Here is a 20,646-nt window from a genome sequence, read left to right on the forward strand (position 1 = left end):
CCCCACACCCAGCGCACCCCACACAGACACCTCCCCCTCATATGCATCAAACTCACACCATGTTCCCCAAAGCGGATGCGTGGAACACTGGGCCCCTTCAGAGTATTATGGGTCTTCTAAATGTGGGCAAGGGGATCCACACGATTTGGGAAAGCTGGGTTTCATCCTACAAAAGTGTTTTACTACAGCAGGACTTGTCAGTGCTTTTACTTAGCTAATATACATTGTGCATTTCTGTGCTATGCGCCTGTAGGTGTCATTTTCCATGCATTTTTATGAGGTCATGGTGACAGCTCAACTATGGGCCCCTGCTTAATGGTACCCATTATGCGATGGCCAATTTCAACTTCTGTTCCCACTGAGACTGTGACCTTGACTTAGGTTCCCTTTGTGTATTTTGTCTGTCTCTAGCTCACTGATGAGCTCTTGGGACCCCTTCATTTCTTTTGATTGTCCTGTCAGTTACTGCCCCTTGTCCTTCTCGTGGGGCCCCTTTCTCTTCTCGACAGGTCAGGGCCTGTGTCCCAGGGTCCTCTGTCCAGGAAGAGCTTCCTGCTCTGGATCAAGGCTCCTAGGACACCGGGAGCTCACCCGGGTCCCTGGTGGTTTGGCTGTTAGGGTGGGACCATAGGGACATGGGCTCTCACCCAGAACTGTCCTGGCCCTGAGCAGAGACCCCTCAGCCCAGTGACATGGACAGACACAAAGGCACACTAGCCATGCAGGATGGTGCGTGAGGACGTCTTCACTGAGAAGTAGAAGTGGGAAGGGGGTGAGACCTGCCCAGATGAACTGGTGCGAGGCTGGTGGCTCTAGGGCAGAGAGGGGAGGTGTGCAGAGGGGACTGTGGGTGAGGAAAGTGCTGCTGGGCAGTGCCCAGGGAGACTTTGGCCTCTCCCACTGGGCTATATTCCCACTGGCTGGTGGCATGTCCCCAGCCCCACTGAGAACCCGGGAGGAGGCTAGAAATTAAGCATGAGAGGAGAAATAAAGAGAGAGATCAGGATTTCTGATTGACAACGAGGATATTTATTGAGGGTTCATTGGGTTTAGGGCAGGGGCTGGGATGAGCTGGGAGGGAGGGGACACCCCTCCCCTGGGCTCCTGCAGCTCCAGGCCCCCGAGGGTGGGGTGGGGGCCGGGGCCTAAGCACACTCTGCAGGGGACACTGACTTCTCCACGGTGCTGCCTTCGTGCGTGACCTGGCAGCTGTACTTGTTGCGAGCTTTCCACTGGTCGGCCGACAGGCTCAGGTAGCTGCTGGCCGCGTACTTGTTGTTGCTCTGTTTCGAGGCCTGGGTGGTCTCCACGCCCTGGGTGACGGGGCTGCCGTCTGCCTTCCAGGCCACGGTGACGGCGCCCGGGTAGAAGTCGCTGATCAGACACACCAGTGTGGCCTTGTTGGCTTGGAGCTCCTCAGAGGAGGGTGGGAACAGACTGACCGAGGGGGCGGACTTGGGCCCACCTGTGGGGTGGGGGAGGGGCGGAGGTCAGAGTCCCGTGTCCACCTGGGGAGCCCCTGACCTCAGGGTGTGAGGAGGGGCCTGCGGCCACCAAGCCCAGGTCAGGACACCCTGTGCAAGGGCTGTGGGTCCCAGGGTCTGTGACAGGAGGGTAAGTCATGGTCGTTGAGAAACCCCTTGTCTGTCCTGGGAGGCCCAGGGCCTGTCCCTGCCCATCCCCTGTCCTGAGCCCTCTCTGGGCCTTGGCCTCCCTCACAGACAGCTGCCCCTGTGTGGCCTCTGGCTCCTCCTGCCATCCTGTCGGGCCCTTCAGGGGCTTGTCTGTCCCCTGAGCACATGAGGTGAGGGTTAGGCTCTCCTGTGGGGTCTGGGCAGGGGACAATTGTGCCCTGACTCTTCTCTCTGAGGGACTCTGGGGCCTTTTCCCCTTCCAGCCTGTTGTGCCCAGATCTGTGTCCTGGGCCTTTCTCTGGGGTCAGAGCCCGGGTGCTGGGGAGGACAGAGGGAGCCTGTCTGCTGCCCCTGAGTGTCTCCTACTCCACTGATTTTGCTGGTGTCACTGTCACCCCCTCGGGGCCTAGTGACAGCAGGAGAGGTTTCACGCTACGGACTCTGTCCTCTGTCTCTGGGACTGCGGAGCCGGAGGGCTTGTGTCCCCACGAGCCCCAGGGACCCACCTTCCCTGACACCCTCCTCTGTGAGGACCTTCGGCTGACCCCCCGCACCCAGAGCCTCCTCTCCTGCGCCCTCCCGGAGCTTCCCTGAGTCCCAGGCCGGCTCAGAGCTCTGCCATGGCCGCCCTGAGGCCCTGGCAGCCCCCACCTCCTATGTCTTTCCTGGCCTTGATCCTGAGTCCCACAGCCCAGGGGACCCGGCCCTGAGCCTCAGAACTGTGGTTCCCCGGCCTCAGCCCTGAGGGTTCTGGGTCCTTCTAAAGTCTCTCAGGTGGTCACTCCCTGGCTTTACCCTCTTCCCTCTTCCTCATGAGATGGGGGCCAAGTGACCCCATAGACAAAGCTGTTCTCACAGGGACCAGGATGGGGGAGGGCAGAACAGAACAAATCCCTGGGACTCAACCTATTTTGACAGACAGACTAACAGACAGACAGGGCCACAGACAGAGAGAGACACAAGTCAGTCTGACCAGGTCACCAGATCGAGCACCCTGGCTCTGGGGTCAGAGGGGAAGGGGTGAGGCATGAAGGGGTCTGAGCAGGGAGGGGGATGTCCTCACCCCAGAGCTGGGTGCAGATAGGAAGCTTGACCCCAGGCTGAGACAGGATACAGAGAAAACAGCAAAAAGAGCATAAAAGTGCCTAAAACCTTGAGGAGAGCAGAGAGGGAGGGGAAAGAAGACACTCACCTAGGACGGTCACCTTGGTCCCACCGCCGAACACATAACACTGTGACACAGGCTTGTACAAAAACCCCTCCCTGAGACCCCCCAAGCCCCAGCCCCCAGCTGCAGCTGTGAGGGAGGAAGCTGGTCACCGGCCCAGGTGGCATGTGCTTAGCAGGGGACCACATGGCTTCCACCCTCAGCCCCACAGCTAACAGGACAGGTGACATTCTGTGACAGAATCAGAATCCATGGGACCAATATTCCCAAAGCAAGTTGGTGTCTTGGATTGGTTTGTCCCAAGGACCATCTGACAGAAACAGGAATGAGTTCGTTATAGGGCATTTGTGTAGCTAAGGAGGGATTTGCAGTAAAAGGGACAGGTGTTCTCCCCTCGGCAGAATTGACACATCCCTGATCCCTCGGTGAGACCACTGAGTGACACATGGTGTCCTGCTCCCCCCAGGGAAGGGCAGGCTTCCCTGGAGAGCAGTGTCCCGGGAACTTTCCCATGACCCCAGCCCTGACTGCAGGGGTGTCAGCCCCTCCTTCCCTGGGTTGTCCTGGTTGTCATGGGCCTGGCCAGTGAGGCCTGGCTGGTCCCCGTGAGAAATGCCAGCCTCTGCCTCCAGGCTGACCTGGGAGCATCCCCTGTGTCCCCTCAATCTGACTGATGGCAGGTGGGTCAGGTGAGTGGGGACAGTCGTTGCCTCATTCCAATGGGACACATGAGGGAGGGTCCTGACTATGGGTGTGAAATGACACTAGAGAGCAGTGTGATCAGTGGCTGATCCCAGGCTTGGCCCAGTAAAGGGAGATGAGGAGGTGGGATATGTTGTCACCCCAGAAAGCAAGAGCCATGGCAGTCCCCTGTGGTCAAGAAAGTGGACCCAGGTGCCACCCCAATATGCTCCATGTGGGCAGATGTCCATTATTTGTAGCCTCCTTGTCATCACCAATGTGGCCAGATGTCATCGTCATCATTAAAACGAAGGTAGTGGATTCCAACACATCTATTTCACACATTTATTTAACACACCGAGTTTTGTAACTAGTGTAATTAATTCCAGCTGAGCAGTAGCGAACTTCTTGGGAAGGAGTTTTGCGAATGTCCAGCCTGAACCCCGTGAGGTCTCTGGCTGCCAGAAGCACTTTGCAGGGAGAGCCGAAGCAGACAGGGGCGCTGGGCTCCAGCTCGGGGAGGCCGAGGCTGCGTCCCGACCCTGGGAATGTCCGTGGAGCAGATCAAAATAACAATCACTCAGATGTGTTCCCTGATGCGGGGAAGGCAGAGACAGGGTGGCTGAGGGCCCCCAGGGCACCGAGGACCTACAGAGATGGCGGGAACCTCCACATCGCCTGCCATCAGGGTTCCTGCGGCCAGTGTGTCGCTGACATCGGGCAACAGGTGCACGTGTGGTGGGGGAGGCGGAGCCCAGTGAGGGAGGGAGGCAGTGGGGCGGGGAGGGCCGGAGGGTGTGGGGGTGCTGGGTCCCCGTGGAACCTGACGTGGACTCTGCTCTCAGCCCCACTACTGTGCCCTGACCCGGTGTAACTCGGCACCGCTACTCCCCAGTTCCACTCCGACTGAGCCACTTAGGCAAGCAATTCGTGTCGACCCTACAGTGGGATCGGTGCCTTTTCTCATTTGGCCAATGTCACCATGTCCTGCTCAGATGCAGGCTCAGTGTCCCCAGGCTCCATCCAGAAACCAACCATTAACTCAGTCTTTGCGAGCCTGACTTTAGTGGTCCAGGTTCCCAGGACCGAGATTCCAGTTCCACACTAGTGGTGACCTTGAGCCCGGCCATGGCCCCACACCCAGCGCACCCCACACAGACACCTCCCCCTGACATGCATCAAACTCACATCATGTTCCCCAAAGTGGATGCGTGGAACACTGGGCCCCTTCAGAGTATCATGGGTCTTCTAAATGTGGGCAAGGGGATCCACACGATTTGGGAAAGCTGGGTTTCATCCTACAAAATGTTTCACTACAGCAGGACTTGTCAGTGCTTTTACTTACCTAATATGCATTGTGCATTTCTGGGCTATGCAACGTAGGTGTCATTTTCCATGCCTTTTTATGAGGTCATGGTGACAGCTCAACTGTGGGCCCCTGCTCAAAGGTCCCCGTTATGCTATGGCCAATTTCAACTTCTGTTCCCGCTGAGACTGTGACCTTGACTTAGGTTCTCTTTGTGTATTTTGCCTGTCTCTAGATCAGTGATGAGCTCTTTGAACCCCTTCATTTCTTCTGCTTGTCCTGTCAGTTTCTGCCCCTTGTCCCTCTCACAGGGCCGTTCCCCTTCCCGATAGGTCAGGGACTGTGTCCCAGGGTCCTCTGTCCAGGAACAGCTTCCTGCTCTGGGTCAAGGCTCCCAGGACAAGGGGACCTCACCCGGGTCCCTGGTGGTTTGGCTGCTAGGGTGGGACCACAGGGACATGGGCTCTCACCCAGAACTGTCCTGGCCCTGAGCAGAGACCCCTCAGCCCAGTGACATGGACAGACAGAAAGGCCCACTAGCCATGCAGGATGGCGCGTGAGGACGTCTTCACTGAGAAGTAGAAGCGGGAAGGGGGTGAGACCTGCCGGGATGAGCTGGTGCCAGGCTGGTGGCTCTAGGGCAGAGAGGGGAGGTGTGCAGAGGGGACTGTGGGTGAGGAAGGTGCTACTGGGTAGTGCCCAGGGAGACTTTGGCCTCTCCCACTGGGCTACGTTCCCACTGGCTGCTGGCATGTCCCCAGCCCCACTGAGAACCCAGGAGGAGGCTAGAAATTAAGCATGAGAAGAGAAATAAAGAGACAGATCAGGATTTCTGATTGAAAATAAGGATATTTATTGAGAGTTCATTGGGTTTAGGGCAGGGGCTGGAATGAGCTGGGAGGGAGGGGACACCCCTCCCCTGGGCTCCTGTAGCTCCAGGCCCCCGAGGGTGGGGTGGGGGCCGGGGCCTAAGCACACTCTGCAGGGGACACTGACTTCTCCACGGTGCTGCCTTCGTGCGTGACCTGGCAGCTGTACTTGTTGCGAGCTTTCCACTGGTCGGCCGACAGGCTCAGGTAGCTGCTGGCCGCGTACTTGTTGTTGCTCTGTTTCGAGGCCTGGGTGGTCTCCACGCCCTGGGTGACGGGGCTGCCGTCTGCCTTCCAGGCCACGGTGACGGCGCCCGGGTAGAAGTCGCTGATCAGACACACCAGTGTGGCCTTGTTGGCTTGGAGCTCCTCAGAGGAGGGTGGGAACAGACTGACCGAGGGGGCGGACTTGGGCCCACCTGTGGGGTGGGGGAGGGGCGGAGGTCAGAGTCCCGTGTCCACCTGGGGAGCCCCTGACCTCAGGGTGTGAGGAGGGGCCTGCGGCCACCAAGCCCAGGTCAGGGCACCTTGTGCAGGGCCTGTGGGTCCCAGGGTCTGTGACAGGAGGGTAGGTCACGGTCATTGAGAAACCCCTTGTCTGTCCTGGGAGGCCCAGAGCCTGTCCCTGCCCATCCCCTGTCCTGAGCCCTGTCTGGGCCTTGGCCTCCCTCACAGACAGCTGACTCTGTGTGGCCTCTGGCTCCTCCTGCCATCCTGACGGGCCCGTCAAGGCCTTGTCTGTCCCCTGAGCACATGAGGTGAGGGTTAGGCCCTCCTGTGGGGTCTGGGCAGGGGACAATTGTGTCCTGACTCTTCTCTCTGAGGGACTCTGGGGCCTTTTCCCCTTCCATCCTGTTGTGCCCAGGTCTGTGTCCTGGGCCTTTCTCTGGGGTCAGAGCCCGAGTGCTGGGGAGGACAGAGGGAGCCTGTCTGCTGTCCCTGAGTGTCTGTCACTCCACTGACTTTGCTAGTGTCACTGTCACCCCTTGGGCACCTGGTGACAGCAGCAGAGCTTTCATGCTACGGACTCTGTCCTCTGTCTCTGGGACTAGTGGAGCCGGAGGGCTTGTTTCCCCAGGAGCCCCAGGGACCCACCTTGCCTCACACCCTCCCCTGGGAGGACCTTCGCCTGAGCCCCCGCACCCAGAGCCTCCTCTCCTGCGCCCTCCCGGAGCTTCCCTGAGTCCCAGGCCGGCTCAGAGCTCTGCCGTGGCCGCCCTGAGGCCCTGGCAGCCCCCACCTCCTATGTCTTTCCTGGCCTTGACCCTGAGACCCACAGCCCAGGGGACCCGGCCCTGAGCCTCAGAACTGTGGTTCCCCGGCCTCAGCCCTGAGGGTTCTGGATCCTTCTAAAGTCTCCCAGGTGGTCACCTCCTCCCTGTGTCCTGTTTCCTCTTCCCCATGAGATGGTTCCCAAGTGACCCCACAGACAAAGCAGGGCTGACAGGGTCCTGGTTTTGGGAGGACAGGACAGAACAAGTCCTAGGGAACCAACATTTCTTCAAAGAGACGGAAGGACAGCAGATAGGATAGACAGAGTCACAGACAGGCCCTCCGACACTGATTCAGACAGAATGTAGAGTCAGAGTGGGCTACCCCTCTAGTTCCCTGGTTCAGGGGTCAGAGGGCAAGGGTTGAGGCTTGCAGGAGTTTGAAGAGGGCAGGGAGGGATCCTCATTCCAGAGCTGGGTGCAGGGAGAAAGCTTGACCCCAGGCTGAGACAAGACACAGAGGAAACAGCAAAAAAAGCACAAAATTGCCTGAAACCCGGGGTAGAGCAGGGAAGGAGGGGGAAGAAGAGACTCACCTAGGACGGTCAGCTTGGTCCCTCCGCCGAACACAGCACACTGTGCCACAGGCTGGTACAAAAACCCCTTTCTGGGAGCCCCCCCAGCCCCCAGCTGCAGCTGTGAGGGAGGAAGCTGGGTCCCTGCCCCAGGTGGCATCTGCTAAGCAGGAGGACCACATGGCTCCCACACTCATCCCCACAGCTAAGAGGGCAGATGGCATCCCGTGACCAGCAGCAGAATCCCTGAAACTCAGACTCCCTAAGGACATGGGCACCTAGGATTGGATTTTCCCACAGACCGTCTGCCAGGAACAAGAGTGAGTTGATTGGAGGGCGTTTGTGTCACCAAGGAGACAATTCTTCTGGAAGGGGGTACGTTTCTTTGCTCAGCAGAGTTGACACAATTGATCCCTCGTTGAGATCATGGGGTGACGCATGGAGGTGCCCCTCCCCTCAGGGAAGGGCAGATTTTTCTGGAGCGCAGTGTCCTTGGAACCTGCCTAGGATGCAGCCCTGAATCTGGGGGTGTCAGCCCTTCCCTCCCTTGGCCGGATTAGTTGTCACGGGCCAGGCCCGTAGGCACTGCCTGGTCCCTGTGGGAAATGCGAGCCTAATCACGCGGGGTGACCTTGGGAGCATCCCTTGTGGCGTACCCCAGGCCTGGGGCAAGAAGGGGACATCAGGAGTTGCAACATGCTGTCACCCCAGAGAGCAGACGTCTCGGAAGTCCCCTGGGATCATCAACATACACCCATGTGCAGCATGGTGTGGCTCCTGGTGGGCACATGTCCAGTACTGACAGACCCCTTGTCATCAGCAATGTGGCCACACGTCACCATCAATCAAACGGAATGACAATGGACTCAAACACAAGCATTTCACACATTTGTTTCTTCTTTCTAGAGTTCTCCACCATCGTAAGCCTTGCTGTTCAGCCCGGGAGGCTGCAGGGCCCTGGCTCGTCTCCGCGCAAAGTGTCTCCTTCCAAGAGCATGAAACGCAGCCCTGGGTGGGTGACCTGCAGGGGCAGGGCCCTCCCGTCACGGTCACACTGCAGCTTGAAGGCTCGAGACTCCTTGGGAAGCAGTTTTGCGAATGTCCAGCCTGAATCCCATCAGCTTTCTGATTGCCAGAAGCACTTTGCAGGGAGAGCAGAAGCAGACAGGGGCGCTGGGTTCCCCCTCGGTGGGGCCGAGGCTGCGTCCCGACCCTGGGAACCTCCCGGGAGCAGCTCTCGGCTCCTGTGGCTCCTGCCTTGGCAGAAAACACTAGAGCAATATGGAAGATTCTCCCAGGTTACCACAGGCCCAAAACACATACACCTGTGGCCGATTCAAACCTTGTTGACGCCTCGTATAACAAAGGCAAACCCACAAAATCACAACGGCCCCCCTGCACGACCAAGTAAATACACTATGGCATTCCCGAGGGATTTGATGAGACCTGGGTTACTTTTTGATTTTAAGGAATTACTGATAATTTCTGTATAGGTGTGCTAATATCATATTTAGTTTTAGGTCTGTATCTTTCTAGGACAGACAGGCAATATTTGCAGGGGAGAGATAAGATGCCTGGAATTAGCTTCTATAGGCTGAGTAGGGAGGTGATCTTCCTTCGGGGCTGGGTCAGCAGGAGACAGCATGTGCTTCTATTTCAGGGCTGGGTGATGGGAATGCGAAAGTCATTGTCATTCTGGTCTCTCCTCCGTTTTGGGTTCAAAGTTGTCTGGGATATAAACGTGTAAGATGGTACACGGAAGTCAGCCTTGGGGCAGCAGGTGGTGATGGGGTGGTCCCTGGCTTTGCCCCCGGCAGGGCTACTGCTGCTGTGGCATTGGGGTGTCTCAGGTTAATGCTCGGTGACACGGGCTCAGACAGGTGCGGTGGATTCCAGAACCCTTAAGCCTCCTTCTAGCTGAGAGCCTGGGATCGGGGCAGAGGTGGCTCCGAATGAGGACCAAGAGGTGCCCTTTCTCAGCCCTGCTGTTCCTCCAGAGCTCCGTGTCCTTGCAGATTCTGTTCCTGGCCTGTCTGTGCCACCCAGCAGCAGTGGAGGAGGCGGGTTTGAACGCCCTGCTGTGCAGGAGGTAGAGACACAGGGTCTTGGAAGCCCCTGGGGCACTGTGGACCCACAGAGACAGGCAGAACCTCCACATCCAGGAGGCCACGTCACCTGCTGTCAGGGCCCTGGGGCGAGTGTGTCTCTGACATGAGGCAGCAGGTGCACGTGGGGAGGGGGAGGCTGAGCCCCAGTGAGGGAGGGAGGTTGTGGGTCCGGTGGGGGAAGGATCTGGGGGTGCTGAGTCAGCGTGGAAGCCTGACCCTGACTTAGCTGTCAGCCCCCACCTAGGGTCACCGTCAGCGTAGTGACCTAGTTCACTGGTCCAAATATTCCCGAATTCCACTCTGAGTGACCCTCCCGGACAAGCAGTCGGTGCCTTTTCTCAGTTGCCCAGTGCTACCGTGTCGTCACCCTGATGTAGGCTCAGCGTCCCCAGGCTCCATCCACAAACCAAACATAAAGTAACTGCGGACGTGACTTTGCTGGTGCAGATTCCCCAGCATGGAGATTCCAGCTCCATGTCAGTGGTGACCTTGAGCTCAACCATGGCCCAGCGCTCATCGCACCCCACACAGACACCGCCCCCTCATGTGCATCAACCTCACTCCGTGTTCCCAAACTGGAGCCATGGAGCACGGGATCTTTCAGAGTAGTATGGGTCTTCTATATGTGGACTAGGGGATCCACATGATTTGGGGAAAGCTGGGTTTCGTCATGTGAAAGTATTTCACACAGCAGGACTTTTCAGTGCATTTACTTAGCTAGCATGCATTGCGAAAGCATGAGACACGCACCTGTACGTGTCATTTTCCAGACCCTCCTATGACCCCCTGCTGGCAGCACAACCATGCACCCCCCATGGCAAACACTCTCCCGAACGGTCCCCCTAGTGCAACAGAGAATTTCAACTTCTGTTCCTGCTGAGACTATTGCCTTGGCTCGGGGTCTCTTTCCCTGTTGTGTCTGCCTCTAGCCCCAACCGTGCCCCTGGGAGCCCCTTCATTTCTTCTGATTGTCCTGTCAGAAACTGCCGCTGTCCCTCTCTCGGGGACCCTCTCTCTTCCCGATAGGTCAGGGACTGTGTCCCAGGGTCCTCTGTCCAGGAACAGCTTCTTGCTCTGGATCACGGCTCCCAGGACACGGGGAGCTCACCTGGGACCCTGGTGGTTTGGCTGTTAGGGTGGGACCACAGGGACATGGGCTCTCACCCAGAACTGCCCTGGCCGTGAGCAGAGACCCCTCAGCCCAGTGACATGGACAGACACAAAGGCACACTAGCGATGCAGGATGGTGCGTGAGGACGTCTTCACTGAGAAGTAGAAGCAGGAAGGGGGTGAGACCTGCCCGGATGACCTGATGCCAGGTTGGTGGCTCTAGGGCACAGAGGGGAGGTGTGCAGAGGGGACTGTGGGTGAGGAAGGAGCTACTGGGCAGTGCCCAGGGAGACTTTGGCCTCTCCCACTGAGCTAAGTTCACATTGGCTGCTGGCATGTCCCCAGCCCCACTGAGAACCCGGGGGGAGGCTAGGAATTAAGCATGACAGGAGAAATAAAGAGAGACATCAGGATTTCTGATTGAAAACGAGGATATTTATTGAGGGTTCATTGGGTTTAGGGCAGGGGCTGGGATGAGCTGGGAGGGAGGGGACACCCCTCCCCTGGGCTCCTGCAGCTCCAGGCCCCCGAGGGTGGGGTGGGGGCCGGGGCCTAAGCACACTCTGCAGGGGACACTGACTTCTCCACGGTGCTGCCTTCGTGCGTGACCTGGCAGCTGTACTTGTTGCGAGCTTTCCACTGGTCGGCCGACAGGCTCAGGTAGCTGCTGGCCGCGTACTTGTTGTTGCTCTGTTTCGAGGCCTGGGTGGTCTCCACGCCCTGGGTGACGGGGCTGCCGTCTGCCTTCCAGGCCACGGTGACGGCGCCCGGGTAGAAGTCGCTGATCAGACACACCAGTGTGGCCTTGTTGGCTTGGAGCTCCTCAGAGGAGGGTGGGAACAGACTGACCGAGGGGGCGGACTTGGGCCCACCTGTGGGGTGGGGGAGGGGCGGAGGTCAGAGTCCCGTGTCCACCTGGGGAGCCCCTGACCTCAGGGTGTGAGGAGGGGCCTGCGGCCACCAAGCCCAGGTCAGGGCACCCTGTGCAGGGGCTGTGGGTCCGAGGGTCTGTGACAGGAGGGTAGGTCATGGTCGTTGAGAAACCCCTTGTCTGTCCTGGGAGGCCCTGAGCCTGTCCCTGCCCATCCCCTGTCCTGAGCCCTCTCTGGGCCTTGGCCTCCCTCACAGACAGCTGCCCCTGTGTGGCCTCTGGCTCCTCCTGCCATCCTCACGGGCCCTTCAGGGGCTTGTCTGTCCCCTGAGCACATGAGGTGAGGGTTAGGCCCTCCTGTGGGGTCTGGGCAGGGGACAATTGTGCCCTGACTCTTCTCTCTGAGGGATTCTGGGCCTTTTCCTCTTCCAGCCTGTTGTGCCCAGATCTGTGTCCTGGGCCTTTCTCTGGGGTCAGAGCCCGAGTGCTGGGGAGGACAGAGGGAGCCTGTCTGCGGTCCCTGAGTGTCTCTCACTCTACTGACTTTGCTGGTGTCACTGTCACCCCCTCGGCACCTGGTGACAGCAGCAGAGGTTTCACGCTATGGACTCTGTCCTCCCTCTCTGGGATTGCGGAGCCGAAGGGCTTGTGTCCCCAGGAGCCCCAGGGACCCACCTTCCCTCACACCCTCCCCTGTGAGGACCTTCGCCTGAGCCCCCGCACCTAGAGCCTCCTCTCCTGCGCCCTCCCGGAGCTTCCCTGAGTCCCAGGCCGGCTCAGAGCTCTGCCGTGGCCGCCCTGAGGCCCTGGCAGCCCCCACCTCCTATGTCTTTCCTGGTCTTGACCCTGAGTCCCACAGCCCAGGGGACCCTGCCCTGAGCCTCAGAACTGTGGTTCCCCGGCCTCAGCCCTGAGGGTTCTGGGTCCTTCTAAAGTCTCCCAGGAGGTCACTCCCTACCTGTCTCTTGCTCCCTTTTCCCCATGAGATGGGGCCCAATGGACCCCACAGACAAAGCAGGTCTTATAGGGGCCCAGACGTTGGAGGACAGAATTGAACAATTCCTAGCAACCCAAGCTTCTTGGACAGACCGAGTGACAGACAGACAGGGACACAGGCAGACTGACAGAGAGACAATTCAGTCTGACCAGGTCACCAGGTCTAGCACGCTGGCTCTGGGGTCAGAGGGGAAGGGGGAGGCACTGAGGAGTCTGAGCAGGGAGGGGAGGTCCTAACCCCAGAGCTGGGTCCAGGTTGAAAGCTTGACCCCAGGCTGAGACGAGATACAGAATAAACAGCAAAAACAGCGGAAAAGTGCCGGAAACCTTGAGGAGAGCTGGGAAGGGAGGGGAAGAAGGCACTCACCTAGGACGGTCAGCTTGGTCCCGCCGCCGAACACCCAACACAGTGACACAGGCTCGCACAAAAACCCCTCCCTGAGACCCCCAGCTCCAGCCCCCAGCTGCAGCTGTGCTGGAGGAAGTGGGTCCCTGGCCCAGGTGGCATCTGCTCAGCAGGGGGACCACACGGCCCCACCCTTAGCCCCACAGCTAACAGGACATTTGACATCCTGTGACGAGCAGCAGAATCCCTGATACCAGGATTCCCGAAGGAAGTCGGATTGGGTTTTCCCAGGGGCCATCTGCCAGGAACAGGAATGAGTAGCTCATTGCAGGGCATTTGTATCACTAAGGAGTGAATTTTTGTGGAAGGGGACAGGTGTTCTTCCCTCAGCAGAATTGACACATTCCTGATCCCTCGGTGAGACCACTGGGTGACACATGGTGTCCTCCTCCCACCAGGGAAGGGCAGGTTTCCCTGGAGAGCAGTGTCCCGGGAACCTTCCCATGACCCCAGCCCTGACTGCAGGGGTGTCAGCCCCTCCTTCCCTGGGTTGTCCTGGTTGTCATGGGCCTGGCCAGTGAGGCCTGGCTGGTCCCCGTGGGCAATGCCAGCCTCATCCTCCAGGCTGATCTGGGAGCATCCTGTGTGTCCCCTCAATCCAACTCATGTCAGTGGGTCAGGTGTGTGGTGGCTGTTGTTGCCTCATTCCAATGAGCGAGGGTCCCGAGTGTGGTGGCCAACATCACATCCCACTAGAGGGAAGTGTGATCAGTGGCTGATTCCAGGCTTGGCCCACGAAAGGGACTTGAGGAGATGGAATATATTGTCACCTCAGAAAGCAAGAGCCATGGCAGTCCCCTGGGGTCATGAAAGTGGACTCAGGTCCCACCCCAGGACACTTCAGTTGGGTGGATGTCCATTATTTGTAGCCTCCTTGTCATCACTAATGTGGCCAGATGTCATCATTAGAACATTAATATAATGACAGTGGATTCCAACACACCTATTTCACACATTTATTCAGTGCATCTAGTTATGTACCTGTCTCTTTAACTCCAGCTGAGCACCACAGCAAGCACTAGGGTTCACCTGTGACACTTCAGGGCACTGGCTCATCTCTGTGCAAAGTGTGTCTGTCCTAGAGCGTGAACCGCACCCCTGGGTGTTTGAAGTGCACCTCAAGGACCCTCCTTTCATGAAGAGTCTGCAATTCTCAGGATAATGACGTGACCTGAAACATCGACCCTCCTCATTCCTGCTCATCCGACTCAGCTAATGTCACTAAACGAGTGACCAGCCAACATGGGTGTCACTGCTGGAAGTAGCAGACTTCTTGGGAAGGAGTTTTGCGAATGTCCAGCCTGAACCCCGTGAAGTCTCTGGCTGCCAGAAGCACTTTGCAGGGAGAGCGGAAGCAGACAGGGGCGCTGGGCTCCAGCTCGGGGAGGCCGAGGCTGCGTCCCGACCCTGGGAACCTCCCGGGAGCAGCTCTCGGCTCCTGCGGCTCCTGCCTTGCCGGGAACACTGGAGCGATCTGGGAGATTCCCCCGGTTACACCAGGCCTGAAACACACACTCATCACAGATTCAAACCTTGTTGAAGCCTCAGCAACAAAGGAAAACCCAGAAAATCACAACAGCACCAGTGCACGACGAAGTAAATACACTATGGCATCCCCGAGGGATTTGATGAGACCTGGAGTGATTTTCGATATTAAAGAATTACTGATACTTTCTTTTTATGGTGATAATACTATGTTTATTTTTAGGTGCATAGCTTTCCTGGACAGACACGGAATATTTACAGGTGAAATGACAGGATGTGTGGAATGGGTTTAAATATGGAGTGAGGCAGGTGACATTCTGCGGTGGGGGTCAGAGTGTCTGTGAGTTGCTCCCTATGGTGCTGTGATGGGATGTTGGGGTCTTCATTGCTCCTTCCTCTCCTTGATTTTGTTTCCAGATTCTCCACAACATAGACTTGTAGCCCAATGAAAGGAGGCTGGTGTTGGGGCAGCAAGGGGGACAGGGTGGCCTCTGGCCATGTGCCTAGCTGGGCTACGGGTCTGGCCCTCCGGAGCATCAGTTTTCGCGTGTATGTAATGGTCTCAGGCAGATGCTGGATGGGAGAACCCTTCAGCCTAATTCTAACCCGCAGCCTGGGCTATGGGGCAGGGGTGGCCATGAAGGAGCAGCAAGAGGACCACCTTCGCTGCCCTGCTGTGACTTTAGACCTCTTGGGAGTGACAAGATCCCACGCATGAGAAAAGGCCCCGGCCCGAGTACGGAATGGGCGTCCACTGGTTGTCCGGGGAGGCAGGGCCAATTCTGTCCCTACGGAGTCTGTGCTTGTCCTGTTTAGTCACTCAGATGTGTTCCCTGATGTGCCAAAAGCAGAGACAGGATGGCTGAGGGCCCCCAGGGCACCGAAGACAGAGATGGCGGGAACCTCCACATCGCCTGCAGTCAGGGTTCCTGGGGCGAGTGTGTCGCTGACATCGGGCAGCAGGTGCACGTGTGGTGGGGGAGGTGGAGCCCCAGTGAGGGAGGGAGGCAGTGGGGCGGGGAGGGCCAGAGGGTGTGGGGTGCTGGGTCCCCGTGGAACCTGACATTGACTCTGCTCTCAGCCCCACTACTGTGCCCCGACCTGGTGTGACTCGGCCCCCGCTACTCCCGAGTTCCACTCCAACTGAGCCACTTAGGCAAGCAGTGGTTGTCCACGCTACGGTGGGGTCGGTGCCTTTTCTCATTTGGCCAATGTCACCATGTCCTGCTCAGATGCAGGCTCAGTGTCCCCAGGCTCCATGCAGAAACCAACCTTAAAGTGAGTCTTTGCGAGCCTGACTTTAGTGGTCCAGGTTCCCAGACCGAGATTCCAGCTCCACGCTAGTGGTGACCTTCAACCCAGCCATGGCCCCACACCCAGCGCATCCCACACAGACACCTCCCCCTCACATGCATCAAGCTCACACCATGTTCCCCAAAGCGGATGCATGGAACACTGGGCCCATTCAGAGTGTTATGGGTCCTCTAAATGTGGGCAAGGGGATCCACACGATTTGGGAAAGCTGGGTTTCATCCTACAAAAGTGTTTTACTGCAGCAGGACTTGTCAGTGCTTTTACTTAGCTAATATACATTGTGCATTTCTGCGCTATGCACCTGTAGGTGCCATTTTCCATGCCTTTTTATGAGGTCATGGTGACAGCTCAACTATGGGCCCCTCCTGAATGGTCCCTGTTATGCTATGGCCAATTTCAACTTCTGTTTCCGCTGAGACTATGACCTTGACTTAGGTCCTCTTTGTGTATTTTGTGTGTCTCTAGCTCACTGATGAGCTCTTGGGACCCCTTCATTTCTTTTGATTGTCCTGTCAGTTACTGCCTCTTGTCCCTCTCTCAGGGCCGTTCTCCTTCCCGATAGGTCAGGGCCTGTGTCCCAGGGTCCTCTGTCCAGGAACAGCTTCCTGCTCTGGATGAAGGCTCCCAGGACACGGGGCGCTCACCCGGGTCCGGGGTGGTTTGGCTGTTAGGGTGGGACCACAGGGACATGGGCTCTCACCCAGAACTGTCCTGGCCCTGAGCAGAGACCCCTCAGCCCAGTGACATGGACAGACACAAAAGCACACTGGCAATGCAGGATGGTGCGTGAGGACATTGTCACTGAGAAGTAGAAGCAGGAAGGGGGTGAGACCTGCCCAGATGAGCTGGTGCCAGGCTGGTGGCTCTAGGGCAGAGAGGGGAGGTGTGCAGAGGGGACTGTGGGTGAGGAAGGTGGTGCTGGGCAGTGCCCAGGGAGACTTTGGCCTCTCCTACTGGGCTATGTTCCCACTGGCTGCTGGCATGTCCCCAGCCCCATTGAGAAACCAGGAGGAGGCTAGAAATTAAGCATGAGAGGAGAAATAAAGAGAGAGATCAAGATTTCTGATTCAAAATACGGATATTTATTGAGGGTTCATGGGGCTTAGGGCAGGGGCTGGGATGAGCTGGGAGGGAGGGAACACCCCTCCCCTGGGCTCCTGCAGCTCCAGGCCCCCGAGGGTGGGGTGGGGGCCGGGGCCTAAGCACACTCTGCAGGGGACACTGACTTCTCCACGGTGCTGCCTTCGTGCGTGACCTGGCAGCTGTACTTGTTGCGAGCTTTCCACTGGTCGGCCGACAGGCTCAGGTAGCTGCTGGCCGCGTACTTGTTGTTGCTCTGTTTCGAGGCCTGGGTGGTCTCCACGCCCTGGGTGACGGGGCTGCCGTCTGCCTTCCAGGCCACGGTGACGGCGCCCGGGTAGAAGTCGCTGATCAGACACACCAGTGTGGCCTTGTTGGCTTGGAGCTCCTCAGAGGAGGGTGGGAACAGACTGACCGAGGGGGCGGACTTGGGCCCACCTGTGGGGTGGGGGAGGGGCGGAGGTCAGAGTCCTGTGTCCACCTGGGGAGCCCCTGACCTAAGGGTGTGAGGAGGGGCCTGCGGCCACCAAGCCCAGGTCAGGGCACCTTGTGCAGGGGCTGTGGGTCTGAGGGTCTGTGACAGGAGGGTAGGTCATGGTCGTTGAGAAACCCCTTGTCTGTCCTGGGAGGCCCAGGGCCTGTCCCTGCCCATCCCCTGTCCTGAGCCCTCTCTGGGCCTTGGCCTCCCTCACAGACAGCTGACCCTGTGTGGCCTCTGGCTCCTCCTGCCATCCTGACGGGCCCTTCAGGGGCTTGTCTGTCCCCTGAGCACATGAGGTGAGGGTTAGGCCCTCCTGTGGGGTCTGGGCAGGGGACAATTGTGCCCTGACTCTTCTCTCTGAGGGACTCTGGGCCTTTTCCCCTTCCAGCCTGTTGTGCCCAGATCTGTGTCCTGGGCCTTTCTCTGGGGTCAGAGCCCGGGTGCTGGGGAGGACAGAGGGAGCCTGTCTGCTGTCCCTGAGTGTCTCTCAATCCACACACTTTGCTGGAGTCACCTTCGCGGCACCTGGTGACAGTAGCAGAGGTTTCACCTTATGGGCTCTGTCCTCTGTCTTTGGGACTGCGGAGCCGGAGGGCTTGTGTCCCCAGGAGCCCCAGGGACCCACCTTCCCTCACGGCCTCCTCTGTGAGGACCTTCGCCTGAGCCCCCGCACCCAGAGCCTCCTGTCCTGCGCCCTCCCGGAGCTTCCCTGAGTCCCAGGCCAGCTCAGAGCTCTGCCGTGGCCGCCCTGAGGCCCTGGCAGCCCCCACCTCCTATGTCTTTCCTGGCCTTGACCCTGAGTCCCACAGCCCAGGGGACCCGGCCCTGAGCCTGAGAACTGTGGTTCCCCAGCCTCAGCCCTGAGAGTTCCGGATCCTTCTAAAGTCTCCCAGGTGGTCACCCCCTCCCTGTGTCCTGTTTCCTCTTCCCCATGAGATGGTTCCCAAGTGACCCCAGAGACAAAGCAGGGCTGACAGGGGCCTGGATTGGGGAGGACAGGACAGAACAAGTCCTAGGGAACCAACAGTTCTTCAAAGAGACGGAAGGACAGACAGATAGGATAGACAGAGTCACAGACAGACCCCCCCGACACTTATTCAGACAGAGTGTAGAGTCAGAGTGGGCTACCCCTCTAGTTCCCTGGTTCAGGGGTCAGAGGGCAAGGGTTGAGGCATGCAGGAGTTTTAAGAGGGCGGGGAGGGATCCTCATTCCAGAGCTGGGTGCAGGGAGAAAGCTTTACCCCAGACTGAGACAAGACACAGGAAAAACAGCAAAAAAAGCACAAAATTGCCTGAAACCCGGGGTAGAGCAGGGAAGGAGGGGGAAGAAGAGACTCACCTAGGACGGTCAGCTTGGTCCCTCCGCCGAACACAGCACACTGTGCCACAGGCTGGTACAAAAACCCCTTTCTGCGAGCCCCCCCCAGCCCCCAGCTGCAGCTGTGAGGGAGGAAGCTGGGTCCCTGCCCCAGGTGGCATCTGCTAAGCAGGAGGACCACATGGCTCCCACACTCATCCCCACAGCTAAGAGGGCAGATGGCATCCCGTGACCAGCAGCAGAATCCCTGAAACCTAGACTCCCTAAGGACATCGGCACCTAGGATTGGATTTTCCCACAGACCGTCTGCCAGGAACAAGAGTGAGTTGATTGGAGGGCGTTTGTGTCACCAAGGAGACAACTCTTCTCAAAGGGGGTATGTTTCTTTGCTCAGTAGAGTTGACGCAATTGATCCCCCGTTGAGACCATGGGGTGACGCATGGAGGTGCCCCTCCCCTCAGGGAAGGGCAGATTTTTCTGGAGCGCAGTGTCCTTGGAACCTGCCTAGGATGCAGCCCTGAATCTGGGGGTGTCAGCCCTTCCCTCTCTTGGCTGGTTTAGTTGTCACGGGCCAGGCCCGTAGGCACTGCCTGGTCCCTGTGGGAAATGCGAGCCTAATCACGCGGGGTGACCTTGGGAGCATCCCTTGTGGCGTATCCCAGGCCTGGGGCAAGAAGGGGACATCAGGAGTTGCAACAAGCTGTCACCCCAGAGACCAGACGTCTCGGAAGTCCCCTGGGACCATGAACATACACCCAGGTGCAGCATGGTGTGGCTCCAGGTGGGCACATGTCCAGGATTGACAGACCCCTTGTCATCAGCAATGTGGCCACACGTCACCATCAATCAAACATAATGACGATGGACTCAAACACAAGCATTTCACACATTTGTTCCTTCTTTCTAGAGTTCTCCACCAGTAAGCCTTGCTGTTCAGCCCGGGAGGCTGCAGGGCCCTGGCTCGTCTCCGCGCAAAGTGTCTCCTTCCAAGAGCATGAGACGCACCCCTGGGTGGGTGACCTGCAGCGGCAGGGCCCTCCTGTCACGGTCACACTGCAGCCCCCACGGAGGGACGTGGACTGCGACATTGACCCTCCTCACTCCTGCTCATCTGACTCAGCTAATGTCACCAAGCAAGTGACCACCCGACATGGGTGTCTTTGCTGGAAGGCTCCAGACTCCTTGGGAAGCAGTTTTGCGAATGTCCAGCCTTAACCCCATGAAGTCTCTGGCTGCCAGAAGAATTTTGCAGGGAGAGCAGAAGCAGACAGGGGTGCTGGGTTCCCCCTCAGGGAGGCCGAGGCTGCGTCCGGACCCTGGGAACCTCCCGGGAGCAGCTCTCGGCTCCTGCGGCTCCAGCCTTGGCAGAAAACACTAGAGCAATCTGGAAGATTCTCCCAGGTTACCACAGGCCCAAAACACATACACCTGTGGCCGATTCAAACCTTGTTGACGCCTCGTATAACAAAGGCAAACCCACAAAATCACAACGGCCCCCCTGCACGACCAAGTAAATACACTATGGCATTCCCGAGGGATTTGATGAGACCTGGGTTACTTTTTGATTTTAAGGAATTACTGATAATTTCTGTATAGGTGTGCTAATATCATATTTAGTTTTAGGTCTGTATCTTTCTAGGACAGACAGGCAATATTTGCAGGGGAGAGATAAGATGCCTGGAATTAGCTTCTATAGGCTGAGTAGGGAGGTGATCTTCCTTCGGGGCTGGGTCAGCAGGAGACAGCATGTGCTTCTATTTCAGGGCTGGGTGATGGGAATGCGAAAGTCATTGTCATTCTGGTCTCTCCTCCGTTTTGGGTTCAAAGTTGTCTGGGATATAAACGTGTAAGATGGTACACGGAGGTCAGCCTTGGGGCAGCAGGTGGGGATGGGGTGGTCCCTGGCTTTGCCCCCAGCAAGGCTACTGCTGCTGTGGCATTGGGGTGTCTCAGGTTAATGCTCGGTGACACGGGCTCAGACAGGTGCGGTGGATTCCAGAACCCTTAAGCCTCCTTCTAGCTGAGAGTTTGGG

The 20,646-nt window shown here is 58.0% G+C and overlaps 4 gene segments (V, D, J or C); all 4 read right to left on the minus strand.

The window, feature by feature from the left end:
- Window positions 1-1,013: 1,013 nt before the first annotated feature.
- On the minus strand, window positions 1,014-5,542 carry LOC138401592 (immunoglobulin lambda constant 6-like). The segment is given in 4 exon segments: window positions 1,014-1,465; window positions 2,827-2,931; window positions 5,331-5,424; window positions 5,522-5,542. Coding segments are annotated over 4 exon segments (540 nt in total).
- A 118-nt stretch (window positions 5,543-5,660) lies between these two features.
- On the minus strand, window positions 5,661-7,604 carry LOC138401593 (immunoglobulin lambda constant 6-like). The segment is given in 2 exon segments: window positions 5,661-6,077; window positions 7,466-7,604. Coding segments are annotated over 2 exon segments (459 nt in total).
- Window positions 7,605-11,107: 3,503 nt separating this feature from the next.
- Window positions 11,108-13,173, minus strand: LOC138401594 (immunoglobulin lambda constant 6-like). The segment is given in 3 exon segments: window positions 11,108-11,534; window positions 12,897-13,037; window positions 13,080-13,173. Coding segments are annotated over 3 exon segments (555 nt in total).
- Window positions 13,174-16,829: 3,656 nt separating this feature from the next.
- LOC138401595 (immunoglobulin lambda constant 6-like) lies at window positions 16,830-19,701 on the minus strand. The segment is given in 3 exon segments: window positions 16,830-17,252; window positions 18,635-18,735; window positions 19,619-19,701. Coding segments are annotated over 3 exon segments (504 nt in total).
- Between the last annotated feature and the right edge of the window lie 945 nt (window positions 19,702-20,646).

The sequence above is a fragment of the Eulemur rufifrons genome, chromosome 21, assembly GCF_041146395.1.
Source record: "Eulemur rufifrons isolate Redbay chromosome 21, OSU_ERuf_1, whole genome shotgun sequence".
Taxonomy (NCBI): domain Eukaryota; kingdom Metazoa; phylum Chordata; class Mammalia; order Primates; family Lemuridae; genus Eulemur; species Eulemur rufifrons.